The sequence below is a fragment of the Ostreococcus lucimarinus genome, chromosome 2 (genome assembly GCF_000092065.1).
Source record: "Ostreococcus lucimarinus CCE9901 chromosome 2, complete sequence".
Taxonomy (NCBI): Eukaryota; Viridiplantae; Chlorophyta; class Mamiellophyceae; order Mamiellales; family Bathycoccaceae; genus Ostreococcus; species Ostreococcus sp. 'lucimarinus'.
In genome coordinates, this window is record NC_009356.1 from 808,327 (window position 1) to 825,381 (window position 17,055).

The 17,055-nt window shown below is 63.6% G+C and overlaps 10 protein-coding genes across 10 annotated transcripts; 7 read left to right on the plus strand and 3 right to left on the minus strand.

Moving 5' to 3' along the window:
• Positions 1–483: 483 nt before the first annotated feature.
• Positions 484–2,019, plus strand: OSTLU_14358 (predicted protein; the record flags this gene model as incomplete). Its single annotated transcript, XM_001416220.1, has 1 exon — positions 484–2,019. One exon carries the CDS (start codon positions 484–486, stop codon positions 2,017–2,019), a length of 1,536 nt encoding a protein of 511 aa, XP_001416257.1.
• Positions 2,020–2,463: 444 nt separating this feature from the next.
• On the plus strand, positions 2,464–3,102 carry OSTLU_6389 (predicted protein; the record flags this gene model as incomplete). Its single annotated transcript, XM_001416221.1, has 1 exon — positions 2,464–3,102. A coding segment is annotated over one exon (639 nt), but the record flags the coding sequence as incomplete, so codon positions are not given.
• A 448-nt stretch (positions 3,103–3,550) lies between these two features.
• On the plus strand, positions 3,551–3,844 carry OSTLU_7855 (predicted protein; the record flags this gene model as incomplete). The annotated part of the gene is made up of 1 exon (XM_001416222.1): positions 3,551–3,844. A coding segment is annotated over one exon (294 nt), but the record flags the coding sequence as incomplete, so codon positions are not given.
• A 105-nt stretch (positions 3,845–3,949) lies between these two features.
• Positions 3,950–7,707, minus strand: OSTLU_24137 (predicted protein; the record flags this gene model as incomplete). The annotated part of the gene is made up of 2 exons (XM_001416465.1): positions 3,950–5,187; positions 5,376–7,707. The coding sequence occupies 2 exons, from the start codon at positions 7,705–7,707 to the stop codon at positions 3,950–3,952; spliced, it is 3,570 nt and encodes a 1,189-aa protein (XP_001416502.1).
• Positions 7,708–7,981: 274 nt separating this feature from the next.
• Positions 7,982–8,806, plus strand: PDF1A (Peptide deformylase, mitochondrial; the record flags this gene model as incomplete). The annotated part of the gene is made up of 1 exon (XM_001416223.1): positions 7,982–8,806. The coding sequence occupies one exon, from the start codon at positions 7,982–7,984 to the stop codon at positions 8,804–8,806; it is 825 nt and encodes a 274-aa protein (XP_001416260.1).
• A 704-nt stretch (positions 8,807–9,510) lies between these two features.
• On the plus strand, positions 9,511–9,915 carry OSTLU_36236 (predicted protein; the record flags this gene model as incomplete). The annotated part of the gene is made up of 1 exon (XM_001416224.1): positions 9,511–9,915. A coding segment is annotated over one exon (405 nt), but the record flags the coding sequence as incomplete, so codon positions are not given.
• A 1,091-nt stretch (positions 9,916–11,006) lies between these two features.
• OSTLU_92336 (predicted protein) lies at positions 11,007–11,699 on the minus strand (the record flags this gene model as incomplete). The annotated part of the gene is made up of 1 exon (XM_001416466.1): positions 11,007–11,699. One exon carries the CDS (start codon positions 11,697–11,699, stop codon positions 11,007–11,009), a length of 693 nt encoding a protein of 230 aa, XP_001416503.1.
• A 154-nt stretch (positions 11,700–11,853) lies between these two features.
• Positions 11,854–12,171, plus strand: OSTLU_9084 (predicted protein; the record flags this gene model as incomplete). Its single annotated transcript, XM_001416225.1, has 1 exon — positions 11,854–12,171. A coding segment is annotated over one exon (318 nt), but the record flags the coding sequence as incomplete, so codon positions are not given.
• Positions 12,172–12,278: 107 nt separating this feature from the next.
• OSTLU_14362 (predicted protein) lies at positions 12,279–13,265 on the minus strand (the record flags this gene model as incomplete). Its single annotated transcript, XM_001416467.1, has 1 exon — positions 12,279–13,265. The coding sequence occupies one exon, from the start codon at positions 13,263–13,265 to the stop codon at positions 12,279–12,281; it is 987 nt and encodes a 328-aa protein (XP_001416504.1).
• A 981-nt stretch (positions 13,266–14,246) lies between these two features.
• Positions 14,247–17,017, plus strand: OSTLU_12268 (predicted protein; the record flags this gene model as incomplete). Its single annotated transcript, XM_001416226.1, has 3 exons — positions 14,247–14,689; positions 14,801–15,281; positions 17,006–17,017. The coding sequence occupies 3 exons, from the start codon at positions 14,247–14,249 to the stop codon at positions 17,015–17,017; spliced, it is 936 nt and encodes a 311-aa protein (XP_001416263.1).
• Between the last annotated feature and the right edge of the window lie 38 nt (positions 17,018–17,055).

A 17,055-nucleotide genomic window follows, 5' to 3' on the forward strand; every position in this document is an offset into this window, starting at 1 on the left:
CGCATCGTCGACGCGAAGTTCCCACCGCTCTTCTCGCGCGGTCCCTCGCCGCGCGCGCGTCCGTACGCGAACCGCGCGCCGTCGCGCGAGCCCATCGCGCGCGCGCGATCGACACGCGTCGCGCGTCGCGTTTCCCGACGCGCGCACCGACGCGTCGCGCGTCGCGAGCGTCCGGCGTCGTCGCGCGCGCGCGCTCGTCGCGCCGCGCTCGAATCGCCCCGCGCGCGGCGACGTGCGGACGCCGCGCGACGCGAAGGCGTCCCGAGCGATCGCATCGGAACGCGCGAATCGCGACACCGCGACGCGCCGATCGCGGCGATCGCGCGATCGACGACGCGAAAGCGCGGCGCGCGCATTCTTTGACGCGCGACGACGCGCGACGACGCGCGCGGGCGATCGAGCGCGGCGCGCGAGGACGCGTTCGATCGCGAATCGGCGCGAAGGATTCGAGCGGCGAATCTCGATCGAGCGTCGACGCGCGCGATGGCGCCCGGAACGCCGACGCTGCGGCGGCAGGGCACGGCGGAGTTCTTGGGCGCGCTGCTGCGGTCGGAATCGGCGCACGACGTGGCGCAGGAGGCGGACGTGGACGACGGGAGGGTGGGGACGCTGACGAAGACGCGCGTCGACGGCGACGACGACGCGTGGGCGAACGCGAGCGAACCTGGAAGCCCGTTCACGGGCGCGCGCGTGGGAATGCGACGACGGGGGAGCGGGCAGAGCGCGCGAGGGCTGCCGGTGGATCCGTTTCCGCTGAGCGAGGTGAGTAGGTTCGAGAGGGGGGACAGTCTGCGGGGAGGCGACGGGTTCGGCGAGGCGACGACGACGACGACGGATGGGCGCGAGACGGTGACCGAAGACGTCAAACGCGCGACGACGGCGACGGTGACGATGGTGAAGAGCGTGCGGAAGAGCGCGAGGAACGCGGGGAAGTCTGGAACGAGGACGACGGCGGGGAAGAAGGCGTCGGGAAGCGCGAAGAGCGCGGCGCCGAACGCCGGATTCAAGTCCGCGGCGTTCGGTAAGGTGAACGCGCAACACGGGGCGAACGATGCGGGCGATCATCACGGATGGACGTACATTCCTAAACGTGCCGATCGTCGACGCGCTATCGCGCGATTTACGACCGCGATCATTCGCGCCGCGGGGCATCAGAGTTTCATAAGTCGCGAGGGCGTGGGCTATCGCAGAGCTTTCGATAGATTTCTTTTGGAGACGTACGGGGACACGTTCGCGGAGGGTGGATACTGGTACAAGAACGCCGAAATCGAGCCGTTTTTTCGTATGATTCTCTTCATCGCCACGGAAGGGAAGATGAACATAGCGAACGACGACGTGAAGTATTTATTCACGAAGAAGGAGGAGCGACAGGCGGCGGAGTGGGTGCTCGACGAGGACGTCTTGGCCAGACTCGGACTGACGGCCAAGGATGTCGCGCTGGTGTACGAGGGTCAACCGAGAAAGACGTCCAAAGGATTCGTGCGCGGCACGCCTCTGAAGGTCCCGCCTTCGACGCACATGCCCCCGGAGCCCGCGCCGTCTTTGGAAGCCGTGGTGCGCGCCAAGACGACCAACTCCGCCGCCATGCCACCGCCACCGCCTCGAGCGCGCACGCCCTCCATCGTGCAATCGGCGGCGATGAGCGAAACCGGCGACGCGGCGAGCTCCATGATCGGCGTTCCGATGGAGATTCAAAAACTCTTTGAGCAAATTCCGAAACCAAACATTCACCCCGGATTGAGCGCGACGAAATCGAGACAAATGTCTCGACAGTACTCGAGCGATCTCTCTCGGCTGATGAGCGAATTCAACACCGATCCCGCGCAAGGCGATGAATTCGTGCGCCAGTATCTCCAGCGCAGCGCGAGCGAACTCGACGCCATCGCGGCGATTCAAGGCAGCGAGAGCAAGGCAAAGTCGCGCGCGGCGGCGGCGGCGAACAAGAAACCCGCGGTCAAGAAATCGACACCCACTAGCACCACAACCAGCGCGTCTCGCGCGTCTAAACGTAAGCGCTAATTGATGACCGATGCCACACCGTTACTGTAACACCGATCGATAAACGAAGACGAAGACTTCGCGCTCGCCCGCTCGCGTCGCGTCACTCGCCGCCTCCCCTTTCCGATGTCGATCGCCCCTCGCCTCGACGCGCCCGCGCCGTGTCCTTCGCACCGTTTCGTGCGGTTCACCCACGGCGCGTCCTCGACCGCGCGCGTGGGCGTGTTGCTCGCCGAGGACAAACACTCCAAGGCATCACCCAGTTCGGGACATCACCAAACAGTGTACGCCGCGAAATTCCGCGATAAACGCCGCGACGGCGCGCAAGCGGTCGTCTCGCGAACGATGCGCGAGTTATTGACGATGTTCTACGCCCTCGATGCGTACGAGATGACGCTGGACGCGGACGATGGATGGACGCTCGGAAACGTGACGCTGCTCGCGTGCGCGGACGACGACGCAAAGGTGTGCTGCGTGGGGAAGAATTACGTCGAGCACGTCGGTGAGGTGGACACGCAGATGCCGGGAATAAGTAAAACCGCGATACCGGAGCTGCCGATTATTTTTCCCAAGGCGTCGACGTCGTTGTGTGGGTCGGGGACGTCGGTGGAGTTGCGCGAACGCGAGGACGTCGATTACGAGGGCGAGCTGACAGCCATCATAAAGCGCGAGTGCAAGGACATCTCGGACGACGCGAGCGATGTGGATGTCATCAGCACCTACGTCGCCGGTTGGACGATCGCCAACGACGTGACGGCGAGAGTACTGCAAAAGAGTCACCAGCAGTGGTATCTGGGCAAGAGCTGTGACGGATTTTGTCCTCTGGGGCCGTGGATCGTGGCCGGGCACGACGCTCTCCCATCCGCCGCATCATTGGTCACAAAAGTTAACGGTGAGATCCGACAAAACTCCACCGTCGACAAGATGATTTTCAGCACCGCGGAACTGATCAGATGCGTGTCCAAATATCAAACCTTGCGTGCCGGCGACGCGATATTAACGGGAACGCCGAGCGGCGTCGGCGCCGGTTTCAATCCCAAGCGATTCCTGCGCCCTGGCGACGTCGTGGAGATTGAAATAGAAGGCATCGGCGCGCTCGTGAACGACTTTGTAGCGTAGCACCATAGAATTGTAAAGTCGTCGTCGAAATCCGCGCGCGACGCCGCACTCCGCGACGCCATGGCGTTCCGCCTGCCTTTGGCGCACCCCGAATCCGCCCGCGCGCGCGCGCGCGTGATCTCTAACGCCAAGGGACGCAACAGTCGCGCGCGAGGCGGCGAATACAACAAGAAGCGCGCCGGCACGGAGGACGAGAGCGAAGATGCCTTAGCCATTGAAAGATTGGAATCTACCGCGCGTTCATCGCGTTCGAGCGCGTACGACGCCAAAAAGTTGGCGAAAATGAAAGGTACGAGCGCGTTTCGTGTGTGTGCGCCACCGACTGACGAGGATGATCGTTTCGCGCGCAGCGCAAGCGGATATCCGTCAACGCGAGGAGTCGACGAAGCGCGCGGCGTTCGACACCAAGTACAAAGCGCGCCAGCGAGAGGGCTTGCCGCAAGTCGTCACGGATAGGATGTTGAAGCGAGTCGGGATCTTTTGCGGGACGCCGTTGGTCCTCGGGTTCATGACGGGACCGGCGTTTTATTACGCCAAAGTCATCGCCAAACTCGAGGTGCCGAGCTGGGTATTCTTCGTGTCTTCCACGGCGACGTTCGGGGCGGCGGTGGTCGGGATCAGTTACGGTGTTTTGAGCGCGAGTTGGGATCCTCGAATGGAGGGGTCGTTTTGGGGTGGGAGCGAATTCAAACAAAACGTGCCGATAGTCGTGTCCACCATCATGGGTAAAGCGCGCGGGGAGGTTCCGATCGAGTGGGACGACGAGACGGACGAGGATATTTGATTTGAAATAGAAGAACTAATGGTTACATTCGTTGATCCACGTCTAGCGCTAGATGAACTTGCCAGCTTCAGACGCGGCGACGACGCGCGTCGATCGGACCACAGATTCCGGTCGTTGCGCGACACCGAGTTGGCTCTCCTTTACCGACTCTGCGCTCGCGTCGGCGACGCTGGCGGTGACGTTTTCAGCACTCTCTACGACGGCTGGAGTCGCGTCGACCTTCGGCGTCGTGTCCACGATGGGCGCACGAGCGTGCGGCTCGCCCATCTTTGCCTTGCGCTCCGACGTCAACCCATCGTACCAATTCTCAGCGTTGTACGAGAAGCACTCTAAATCTCCGTTTTCACACAAACGATTGATCCACCAATCGACGTTTGTGAGCGGTGTAGCCTTCAAGTGCGCGGAGATGCCGTCCATAAATGATTTGGACACCATGTAAAAGTTCGACGGCAACGCCTCGCCGACGATCGTCGCTGTGTTCTTGTAGAGCACGTAAGGCTTTTCCCACGCCTTGTTACTAAACAATGCCTCGGGATGACGCAAATTATCTTCGTTCACCCCACGTTCGCCGCGATCGAGGAACAAAACGTCCCACTTCTTCGGCCCGCGGAGCAAAAAGCTCAGGATGAAGGAATCAAACTCGAGCGGAGGTCCGCAGTGAGAGTTAATGTATGCATCCGGCGTCGCGATGATGAGCGAGGACAATCCTTCCTCTTTCGCTTTTTCCCACGCCAACAGCGCGCTAAACGCCGGTCCGACATCTGCCCTAGCGTTGATTCTATCCGCGTTCAACCGCTCAAACTCGCTGTGAATGGCGTCAAACGCCTCGTACGCCGCCGAATCCTTCACCTTGAGGTTGATCGACGCCTCACGAAGCTCATCCGTGGGCCAATCTGCGAAATCGTGCATCACTCCGCGTTCAACGTCCTTGTCGCCGTCGACGTGATACAAATTCCAGTTTGATTTCGTCGTTTCAAAAGCGCGCTCTGGCGCGTCTCGCGGCAGCAGCTTGACCGTGCGAGGAAACTTCGTTTGACCGATGAGTAAATCCACCCCTTTCGCGTCCCCGAGCGCCGCCGTAGAGGATGACGACGCTCGTGCGTGCATCGCACATCCGGCGAGCGCGCTCAAACCGACGCAAGACGCGACGAGCGCGCGACGAAGGTTGAAGTCGAGGACGGTGTTGACGAACGACTTCGAGTTCGCGCGCGCGTCGCCGCCGTGAAGCAACGAGGAAGTCGGCGCGCTCGACGGAATGTCCGTGACGACGGTGGCGACAGATGTTTCTCGCATCGCGCGCGAGTGCCGGACGTCCGGCCGTGCGCGCGCGCGTGTGCCGTGATGATCACAGCCCACCGGCAGGGTGTTGGGGCGCTCGACGAGGCTCAGGAAGTCGATTCCGGGACGCTCAAACACGTCATGGGATTAGATTTCAACGATACGCTAAACTAAGAAACATCATCAAATCAATTACCGCCCACGAGGGAGTCAAAGTCCATGAGCTCACGGTTGTCCTCGTAAAACTGCTTGACGGCGTCGAGGGAGCGAGTGCGAATGGTGGAGCTAATGGCGACAAAATCCTTGCCGTATTGGAGCAGACCGGAGACGAATTTAGTCTTCTCCATGTCGGTCCACTCCGGACCTTTGCTTGGTGTCTTGGATGCGTTTTGTTTCGCCTCTTCAGCTTCCTTGGCGGCTTTGATTTTGGCCTTCTCGGCGCGCGCTTTGGCCTTGGCGGCTTTGGCGGCGGCGGCGAGCGCGGCGCGTTCCAGACGCGCCTCGGCGGTGGGCGCCGCGCGCTCTTCGCGCTGAGCCTCGATGGTGGCCGGATCAATCGCTCGCATGCGCTGCGCATCGGCGAACGCGCGGCGTTTCTTCATCGCGGCACGACGACGACCGCGGAAACCATCGTCCGTCTTTTGGAATTTGTAGTAGTACATGACGCAGTCGCCCGTGTCGCGTCCCTCCAAGTGCTCGGCGATGCGACGGAAATTCTTGCCGTAAGACGCAAACCTTTCGTGAAAGATTGCCTTCTCTGCCTTGGTCCAAGGCCGGATGAGGTTGATGCGATCTCGCTCCGCCACCGGGTCTTCGACGAGGCCGTTTCTGCTGTCGAATATGGCGCAGCGTCGTTCCTCGGGGTCGAGAATCATGTTCGGAATCGTCGTCATGTGACGCAACTCTTCCGTGCGCTGCAATGCCTTGATCATTTGCATCTCTTCGTACTCCGAGCGCGCGACACCGCTGAGATCGTTCGTCGAACGATTTCTGCCGCTCGCTCTCGAGCCCGGAGTGAAAGTTTTCTTGCCGCCGACAAACTCCTTGGCGAGCCTGTCGTTCGCCTCTTGAATTATCTTTACTCGCCAGATCTCGCGCTGCTTGAGGTAAGCCAGTGCGTTGGTGTAATTCTTATCGGCGACGGCGTCCTTGCGCTTTTGCAAAACCTCTGTCACCTTGCGAGCGACTTCCTGCATGTACGGAGTCTTTGCGCCCTCGACCACGTGAGCGACGACGGCGTCGAAATCGACTCGAGCGATGTCTTCCGGCAACGGTAGCCCGTATTCGTTCTTCACGCGAACGATGGATTTCGCCGCGAGTTCCTTGTTGTGCTCCATATCGCGCTCGATGCGATCGCGTCGCGCCTCCTGACGTTCGAGCATTTTTTGAATCGCGCTCGCGGCGAACACCGCGGCGTCTTTGTTCAAACGCTTTACGTCATCCGAACCTCGCTGTTGTGCCCGTTTCATACTCGCGTCGCGCGCGAGCACCGACGCCTCGCGCATCTTCTGCGCCGCAAAATCCTGTGCTCGCTGCGCCGAACGCTCGGCGTTGCTCAGACGCTGACGAAGCGCCTCCGTCTCCTTCTTGTGTCTAGAAATCTCATCCTTTGACCCAGCCGCCGCGCCGAGCTTCTCTTCCTCGGACGAGTTCTTCAAAGCTTGCAATTCTTTTTCCAAGCTCGCGACTTCGCCGTCGACGCGTTCCATCTGCCCCAGAAGCGCTTCCTTGGTCACCTTTAAGCGTTGCTCCGCCGCCTTGGCCTTCTTCACCGTCTCCGGATCAACGGAGGCAGCCTTCGGCGTCGCCTTCATTTCCGCCGTCGCCGGTGTCGTCTGCGCGCGCGCGGTCGCCGCCCCCCATCCACCGCGATCGCTCGTCGGCGTCGAAGCGTCTTTGAATTGCGGCGTCGCCGTCGCGGACGCCGGCGACCCCGCTTTGGCGCGCAAATCTCCAAACGATCCCATGGACTCCTCCCCTCGACCCAAGCCCGGCGCCCCTCGCACTTCACCCTCGTCCGCGACCTCCTCTCCTCGCAGCGAACTCGGCGCGTCCGTCCCTCCCGCCGTGGTCGGCGTCTTCGCCCTCGCCAACGCCTGTCCCCAACCCCCGATTTTCCGCTTCTTCGGCGTCGCATCGCTCGTCGGCGTCGGCGTCGGCGTCGCCCGCGCGCTCCCGATCCCGATCTCCCCGCTCTCCATTCCGCTCGACGCCCCCGTCCCGCTCCTCGCCGCCTCCACGCGCACCGCCGGCGGTCGCTGCTGACTCAACAGGCTCGGCCTTTCCCGCACGCTCGCCAGCAAACTCGGTCGCGCCGCCCCCATTCCCGGCGGCGGCGCCGCGTCGAACCCCGGTCGCGGCGCCGCGTTCATCCGTCCCATCGTCGGCACCGCGGGCGTCATCCCCGGCGGCGGTCCTCCCGTCGCCGTCGCCGCGCGCGCGCGATCGTCGTCTCGTCCCCTCGCGTAGTCAAACATGCTCGGTCTTCGCGGCGCCGGCGCCGCGCCGCGTCCCGGTTCCGTCCGCATCGCGCGCGCGAGATGTTCCTGCGCCGATTGATCGCGATTCGGCGTCGCGCCCGGCGCGCGCGGCGCCGCGCGACCCCAATTCCCGACCGCCGACCCGCGCGCCACCGGTCGCGTCGGCGCGCCCGCGGCGTCGCGCCGCATCCCCGGCGGCACCGCCGGCGCGGTCGACGCGTCCGGCGCGCCTTCGCCGCTCGTCGGCCGCGCGCGCGGCGGCGAACGATCGCGCATGTCGCGCGCGCGTCGCGATTTGATGTCGATCGCCACACCTCGACGCATGGCGACGCGCGTTCGCGCCGCGCCGACGCCGCGCGCGGCGCCGCCGCGACGCCGCGTCGCGCGACGCGCGTACGGGACGTCGACGCGCGACGGGACCTTCGTCGAGGGGCCCGGAAACGCGTTCGGGCGATTGATCGACGCCGCGCGAGGCGCGCGCGACGTCGTCCAGGCGGGCGCGCCGGCGCTGCGAGACGTCGCGCGCGCGGTCGACGTCGACGAGATCGACTCGACGGAGATCCAGGAGTTGATCGCGGAGATGCTGCGCGTGTGCAGAGCGCGCGGGGTGGGGCTGGCGGCGCCGCAGCTGGGGGCGCGGCGACGCGTCGTGGTGCTGGAGGACACGACGGAGGGCATGTCGGACGAGACGAGCGAGGCGCTGGCGATGAAGCGACGCGAGGCGTTCAGAGCGAAGGTGATCGTGAATCCGACGCTGACGCCGATCGGGGACGCGAGCGCGGCGTTCTTCGAGGGATGCCTGTCGGTGGCGGGATATCGCGCGGTGGTGCGGCGACACCTCAGGGTGCGGTGTCGAGGGTACGGCGGCGACGGGAAGCCGGTGGATTTCGAAGCCGTGGGGTGGGAGGCGAGGATTTTGCAGCACGAGGTCGATCACCTGGACGGGGTGCTGTACACGGATCGCATGGAATCGCGAACGCTGCGAAGGGTGGATTTGCTCGACGAGCCGCTGCCGGGGGATCACCCAGAGTTCGGCGAGGCGGTGGTGCTCGGGGAATCGACCGCGCCCGTGCGGCGGGGCCCGGGCGCGAGCGCCGCGGAGGACGTCGAGGCGCGCGTCAAGGCTCGGAAAAATCGTAAAAAGTAGAGTCGGCGGCGAGAAATCGAAAAGGAGCGCCGTCGGCGAGAAATCGTACAAAGGAGAGCCGCGAGTGTCGGCGTAGAATCTTAGCGACTCTTTAGCGCATCATTTTTAACGCATCGAACATTCGCGCGACCGCTCGCGTCTCGAGCTCGCGGAGCGTCGTCTTCGTCGGGTTTTCGCGCCGTTCGCCGCGCGACGCGAGGGCGAGGGTTCGCGCGCGCGCGCGAACCGCACTTCTCGGCGCGCGTCGCACGTCGAGGTCGTCGCCGACGTCCCGTTCGCCCCAAAGGTGACAGACGACGGCTTGCGCGACTGTTAAGCCCCACGCGCGCGCGTGGTGACGCGATCGACGCGAGATTCAACGCGAATTCGCGTGAATTTCAAGAAAGCGAGATCGCGACACAAACGGCTCGCGCGCGCGTTCAAAGCGAACTCGCGAGCGAGACGCGCGCGCAAAGCGTGAAAAGGTTTGTGTTCTTTCGTTTGAATCGGTAGCGCCGCCGAGTGGCATAGCACGTGCTCGAGCATATCGGTGAATACACATACAGCAGTTGTCGTAGCAGACGCGCGAGAGATCTCGAGCGCGGTTTTCGTCGATTGACTCGATTCCTCGCTCGCTCGCTCCCGGCGTGCGTGCTGACGTTTGACTTTTGGCTTTTGCGCACGCGTTCGCGTCGTGTTGTTGTTCAATCGTAGCACTCGCGAAGATGTCTGGAGAAGAGTTTGAAGAGTACGCCTCGGCGTTGAGCGAACTCGTGATCAATAGCAAACCGATCATCACATCGCTCACGATTTTAGCTGGAGAGATTGCGGGGAACGATGAAGCGCGAGCGGAGGCGATCGCTGAATTGATTCGTGGCCACATCAGAACGGCGCCGGCGAAGACGAAACTTTGCGGATTTTATCTATTAGACAGCGTGGTGAAGAATCTTAGAGGACCTTTCGTCCGTTGTTTTGCGACCGGTTTGAGCGATTTATTCCTACCCGCGTACGCTAAAGTCGACATCACACAGAAAAAAAGCATGGCGCGCCTGTTTAACACGTGGAGGCCCGTCTTCCCAGCTAGCGTTTTAGATGAAATTGAACCGCACATCGCGCCGCGCGCCGCGGCGCCGACGCAAGCGCCTCGAGCGATCGCACCGGCGCCGACGCAGTGGCAAGCGCCGCAGCAGCAACAGTGGGCACCAACTGCACAGCAATGGACGGGTTACGGCGCCCCAGCGGTGCAGCAACCTTATGCAAACTATGGTCACGTGCCACCGCCGCCGCCCACGTTGGCGGGAGCAGCGGGAGGTCACATGCTCGCAAACATGCTCCAGAGTGGGAGCGGTGGCGACCTTTCCGCGCTTATCGCTTCTTTGGAGGCGAAAAAGGCGCCTCCATTGGCCGTGCCGATCGCCACCGCTCAGCCAATGGCTACGACGCGACCGGGTGAACTCCCGGCGTTGACGGCGGATTTCGACCCGAAGAAAGATTTAGGTGAGCTTAGCAAACGGCGAGAGAGCGTCATTCGCTCGCTTTACTTTGAACTTCCATTTCAATGCGTCCAAACCGGTCGTCGTTTCCGACAACGGGCCGAGCTCGACGCGCACATGGATTGGCTGCACGCTCGTCGCCGCCGCCGCCGAGACGGCAAGGTGAGCCGCAAATGGTTCGTCGATGTCAACGCCTGGCTCAAGGGGTTGAAGACGATGGCCGAGGACGCGTTGAACTTCTTCGGCGGTGAAGACAAGGACAGCGCCGCCGAAGTCGAAGCGGCAGCCGCGGTGGATGAGAACGTGAGCGTCCCCGTGGACGAATCCCAACCGACGTGCGCGCTCTCTGGGGAAGAGTTTGAAACCTTCTGGAACGAGGCCGAGCAGGAGTGGCACTATCGCGGCGCTATCGTGCTCGATCGCGCCGTCGGTGGCGCCAAGAAAGGTTCGATCGTCCTCGCGCGCGCCGTGCCGAAGAAACGCGTTGCGGCGAAAGGCAAAGCCAAGGCGACGGCGACGGTGAAAACCGAAGACGCGGGCGCGAGGCGAAGCGCGCGAGGCGTCAAGACCAAGGCTGACGACGAACCCTTGGAAACGAGCCCGGCAAAACGCACGCGAACGCGCAAGTGAATGAGTGATTAGTACGAAGTAGTACGAGGCTTAGAATTGAAATCAATGACTAGGAACGCAGCCGAAGAGAATCCCGACGCCGACGCGACCTTTGCGCCTCACTCCTCCTCCTCGTCCATCTCTCTCGCCGCCGCCTCCGCCTTGGCCTGATCGTCGAACCGCGCCAGATCCAACTCATCGTACATATATTTTGGCACCATCCCCATCTCCACGTAATAATGCTTCCCATCCGCCTCCCACGACACCAAAGGTCTCGAGCTTTCGCTCTCCTTCATCGCGCTCGCCGCGAACGTCGTCTCGTATTCGCTCGCGTTCCACTTCAATTTCCTCGCCGTCACCGTCCCTTTGCTCGCGTCCAATCGCATGCTCCTCACGTACGGCGATATGAACCACTGCAACAGCGCCGTCGTGAACCCTCCGAACCCGATCACCGTCGCGTTCACCGCCGCCTTGGCCTCGAACGCCAGCTCCGGCTGCGACAGCTCCACGAACGTCGGGCACCCCACCACCGTCACCGCCAGCGACGCCAGCGACAGCACCTTCACCTTGCGCACCGTGTCCCCCAGCGCGGCGACGTACGCCTCGCGCGTCGTCGCGTCCGTCGCTCGCTTCCGCGCGTCTTTCTCGTCGTCGTCGTCGTCGTCGCGCCTCCCGCCTCGATTCGTCCCGCGTCGCCGCGCGTCGCGCGCTCGATTCGCGCCCTCGACCGCCGTCGACGCGCGCGCGCTCGACGACGTCGCCCGCGCCGCCGTCGACGCGAGCCTCCGCGCGCGCGTCGCGCTCGACGACATCGCGCGCGCGCGTCTGCGGCGCCGACCGGGACGCGCGTCGCGTCACATCGCGATGGCGACGCCCGCGAGCGACGCCGCGGCGCGGTTCCTGCGCGACGCCGCGAGCGCCGGGACGTACGACGCCGCGCCGCTGCGCCGGTGCTCGAACGCGGCGAGCGCGACGCGCGGGAGGTTCGCGTGCGACCTGACGGTGACGCGCGAGCTCACGAATCGCTTCGGCACGCTGCACGGCGGCGCGATCGCGACGATCGTGGACGTGCTCACGACGGCGGCGCTGCTGACGATGACGACTCGCGGTGGGGTGAGCGTGGAGCTGTCGTGCGCGTACTGCGCGCCGGCGACGCTGGAGGAGACGGTGCGCGTGGAGTGCGAGGTGGTGAAGATGGGCAAGACGCTGGCGTGGATGGAGTGCAGGATGACGCGGGCGAGCGATGGAGAAGTGGTGGCGACGGGGAAACACACGAAGTTTTTACCCGTGGGAACGACGTCGAAGCTCTGAGGACGGACGTCGGGCGCGCGGCGCGTAGTCTCGTAGTTGCAATTTATTCACGGCGCGGGTACTGTAGATATTTCTATCCGCTATCGAAAGCGCGCGAACGCGGACGAGGCGGGGCCGAGCGTCGCCTCCGGACCGAGTTCGGTGTCGAGGGTGTCTCTGATCTTGGCTAGGAGGTCGTGATGCTCGCCGAGAGCGCGCTTGACGACGTCGACGTCCGCCTTGACGGCGGCGTCGCGTCTGGCGCGCAACGCGGATTTTTCCTCGAGCGCGGTGAGACGCGTTTGCTGCGCCTTCAACGCCAGCTCGGTGGCTTTCACGGATGTCGCTAACTCTCCCTTGCGCCGAGCAGCGCCGTTTTCTTTGTCGCCACCTTCGTGAGAAGTCTCGCGCTCGAGCGCGGCGAGTCGACGGTTTTGGTGCGCCGCCGTCTCCTTCGACCACTTGGCCAACTCTCGCACGTCCGACGCGAGTCCGCCGATCTCTTCCGCCTTGCTCGCCGCCGTCTCTGCGTGCAGCGAGCACGCGCGCACGGTCTCGATCTCATCCCGCAACAGCGCATCGGCCGCGCGCGCGCGGCGTTCAAACTCCTCCACCGCGCGCGCGCGCGCGACGTCTCGCGCCTCCAACTCCCTCGTCCTCTCCTTCGCCTCCTGAATCACCCGTTCCACCGCCACGAACTCATCCCGCACATCCTTCACGTATCTCAACCCCTCGCTCACTCTCGCATCGATCGCCAACGCCTCCGCTCTCGCCCGCTCCGCGTCTCGTTCTCTCGCCTCGGCGCGCGTCGCCGCCGTCGTCGCCGCCCTCGCCGCCACCTCCACCGCCGCCTTAATCTCCCGCCGCTCTCGCGTCCACGCGTCGTGATCGCACGAAATCGCCTCCATCGCCTCTCGAAACGTCGCCGCGAGCGCGTCCACGGACTCCGTGACCCGCGCCAGCGCGTCCCGGTCCCGCGCGCGCGCGTCCCGCTCGCGCCTCGCCTCCGCCTCCATCCTTCGCGCGCGCGCGTCCAGCGCGCGCAGCGCCTCCCCGACCGTCGCTTTCGTCGGTTCGCCTTTCGCCATGATCGTCCGCGCGTCGCCGCTCCGTCGCGTCGTCGTCGCGCGTTCCATGTCGCGCGCGCGCGCCGTCGCGTCGAACTCGCGATACCAACGGTCGCGTTTCGAATCGAATCGAATCGAATCGAATCGAATCGAATCGATCGCGCGTTCGTGTCGATCGCGCCGTCCGCGACGCGTCGCCGAGTGGCGCGACGCCGCGCGCGTCGCGCCGTCTTTCGCGCGTCGTCTCAACCCTAGGCCAGGGTCGCCGTCGCCGGCGTCGTCGTCGTCGTCCGCGCCCGAGCGCGCAGGCTGGACAAAACGCGCGCGATGGTTTTTATCTCATGGGTCTACATTTCACTGAATACGTAGAAAACAAAACGACATTCGCATGTGTATTACATACACATTTTGTTGCACGCGCGTGTAATGATCACGGGTCACGACTCAAGAGTATACATGTACGTATGGGTAAACAGTGACGATGCGTCGTCCGTCCCGACGGACCGACGCCCCGCACACCGACGCGCGCCGACGGTCGACCGCGCGATGGCGCGCGCGCGCGCGGCGCCGACCTCGCGCCTCGCGACGCCCCGCGCGCGTCTCGCGACCGCGCGACCGCGCGCGCGCGTCGCGAGACGCGCGGCGACGCCGGACGACGACGCGACGCACTGCCGGCGGCTCTTGGTGCGCGAATTGCGCGAGCGATTGATCGCGTCCGGCGCGCACGACGCCGCGATCGTGCGTCGAACGAACAAGGCGGAGTTGGTGGAGATGTGCGAAGCGCTGGTGAGGCGGGAGCGCGCGCGCGAGCGCGGCGCGGCGAGCGGGGGGGGGGGGACGCGCGAGGACGAGGGGGAGACGGCGGAGGCGGGCGACGAGGACGGCGAGGCGACGGCGACGGGGGACGCGATTCGAGCGCACGGGGGAGGGTATCAGCGCACGATGTTTAATGGGAAGGTTGTAGACGCCGTTTCGGGGGGGTCGACGGCGTTGGAGGAGGATATGAAGTCGAATTTTAGCGGCGCGGAGTTGACGTTTCTCGGCACGTCGAGCGGGGCGCCGAGCTTTACGCGAAACGTCTCGTCGGTGGCGTTGAGGTTAGAGAACGAGGTTTGGTTGTTTGATTGCGGTGAGGCGACGCAGCATCAGTTGATGCGGTCGAAGCTGAAGTATGCGAAGATCACGAGGATTTTTATCACGCACATGCACGGGGACCACATCTTCGGTTTGCCCGGGTTGATTTGCGCGATTAGCGGCGCGCGCACGGCGCACTCGAGGTCGTACGGTGGTTCTGTCGTGCCTTTGCACATCATAGGCCCGCCGGGGATACGGCAGTTCATTTACTCATCCATCACGTGGTCGAGATCGGTGCTCGGGATGCCGCTGATCGTGACAGAGTTGAGGCAGCCTGCGCGCGCGAGCGGCGGCTCGCCCGCGGCGCACACGTCGGTCGATCCGCGAGGGAAGATTTTCATGGGCGAATATTGGCCCGATAACGTCTCCGAACCGCTGCCGCACTTTAGAGACGCCGCACGATGGAACGAACTCGGGATGAGCGAGCAGCTGCCGATTTGGACCGCGTATAACGATGGAAACTTTTGCGTTCGCGCCTCGGTGCTGCGACATCCCGTGCCGTGCTTCGGTTACGTCATCGACGAGTGTGACGCCAGCGGTCGGCTCGACGCCGAGAAGTGTGTGGAGATGGGACTGCCTCCAGGGCGCGAATATGCCATGCTTAAAGCAGGGCAGTCGGTGACGACGAAGGATGGACGCGTGATTCGTCCCGAAGACGTCATAGGCACGCCTCGACCGGGGCGTCGACTGGTGCATCTCGGCGACACGTGCGACAGCAGCTCGATGGTTTCCCTGGCGCAGGGTGCGGATTCCTTAATTCACGAATCTACGTTTGAAGCAAAGAAAGTGTCAGAGGCGCTGTACAAAGGACACTCCACGGCGCGCATGGCTGGGAAGTTTGCCGCGCAAGTCAACGCGCGCGCGTTGATTTTAACGCATTTTTCAAATCGCTACGCCGGCGGCGTCCATCGCGCTGATTCAAACAGCGATGATCTCGGTGCTAGCGGAGACGACGACGACGACGACGAAGATGATTGTGAAGATATGTCGCCACCCGATGTCGACTCCGACGGCGAAGCACTCGCCGAGGGCGATCGCATGAACGTCGAGCGTCTCGTCGAGGAAGCCAAGGAGGCCAAGGGCGACTCGCGCGTCATCGCCGCGAGCGACTTCTTCGTCTTCAACGTCGGTCGGCGCGAAGAGTTCGACGATTTCGATTTCTCCAAGGGTGATCGATCGGTGTTATTCGCCAGCCCCCGCAAGACGACCCCAGAGACGTTCGTCGTCGATCAGGACGACGGCCGCGCGTCGTCGTCATCGGGTGGCGACGATCGAGACCGTCGACCGCGGCGAGGCGGCGGCTCCGCCGACCGTGGCGGTCGCGGCCGCGGCGCCCGGGCCCCGGTCAGTGGACGCTATCAGCGGTCGCCATCTTCGCAATAGCTTTCACGCGCGAGCTCATGTAAACATACACACCGTCGAGTCGACGCGCCGTCCCGAAGCCCCTATCCACGACGTCCCCTTTCCACGCGGTCATCACTGTGCGCCGCGGACCCGAATTCGCGCGCCATGTTCGCCGCCCGCGCGCCCGCGAAGCTCGCCGCGTCGCCCGCGCGCGCGTCCCGCGCCTCTCGCGCCGTCGTCACGTGCGGCGCGTCTCGTAAAGCGCGCCGAGCGCAAACCGGCGGCGGCGGCGCCGACGCGGCGACGAAACCCAAACCCGCGCTGAGCGCGGCGAACAAAGCCGCGCGCGATAAAGCTCGCAAAGCCGCGGCGACTAAAGCGCGCGGATTGGTCAGCGAACAAGGGAAGGCGTACGAAAAAATCGTGAACGAGATGGGGCGAGAGGCGTCGCGCGAGTACGTGCTGAGCGTGCGACACGCGCCGAAGAGTGGAAACGCAGAAGACGTCGTCGGGGTCATGAGCGATTGGTTACCAGTGTGTGAAGTCGTCGTCGCGGATCGGAAGGCGTACGAGGCGCAGATGTTCTTTAAAAAGCAAGGAATGAGCGTGCCGGAGACGGAGACGCAGACGCTGGAGAACGCGCAAATCGAAGGCGTGCCGGCGGTGCGGATGATGTTGCCGAAATACGAGCAACACGTGGCGGCGATGGCCTTCGTGATGAGTGGAGTCAAGGATTTGAACATGGATGAGGTCGAGTACGGATTGGAGGATTGGGGATCGTTCGAGGTCGCCGTGGACGCGCTGGCGGCGCAGACGAACCAGCGAGGGAAATTTGAAGCCGCGGCGAAGCTTCTCGGCGTTTCTGTGGACGATGAGCCGAGCGATATTAAGCGCGTGTATCGTAAACTCATCGCTGAGGCGCACCCCGATCGTAATCCGGACACGACGCAAGAGAAGTTTAACGCCATCAAGGATGCGTACGAGCTCTTGTGCGGTCGCGGCGATACCGCGGGGACAACGTTCGAAGGACTCGGTGACCACCGTCGCGACTTCGTACCGCTCGACAAAGGTCACTTTGGGGTGACGAGCGCGGACAAAGGTCAAACCGATCCCGCCTCGGTGGCGTTCGCCATGCGCACGCTTACCATTTACGACCGCGTCGGCACGGTGTTCTCGACGAGAAATCTCAAGCTCGCGCAAAAGCAAAAGGCGTGAGCGCCGAGCGCGCGTTGTACCATCATCAACTAATTATTTGTCGAGTAATAAGTATGATTCTTTCTAAGCTCTCAGCTTAACGAATGCGTTCACTCAATTTGTTACAAATCGATCATCA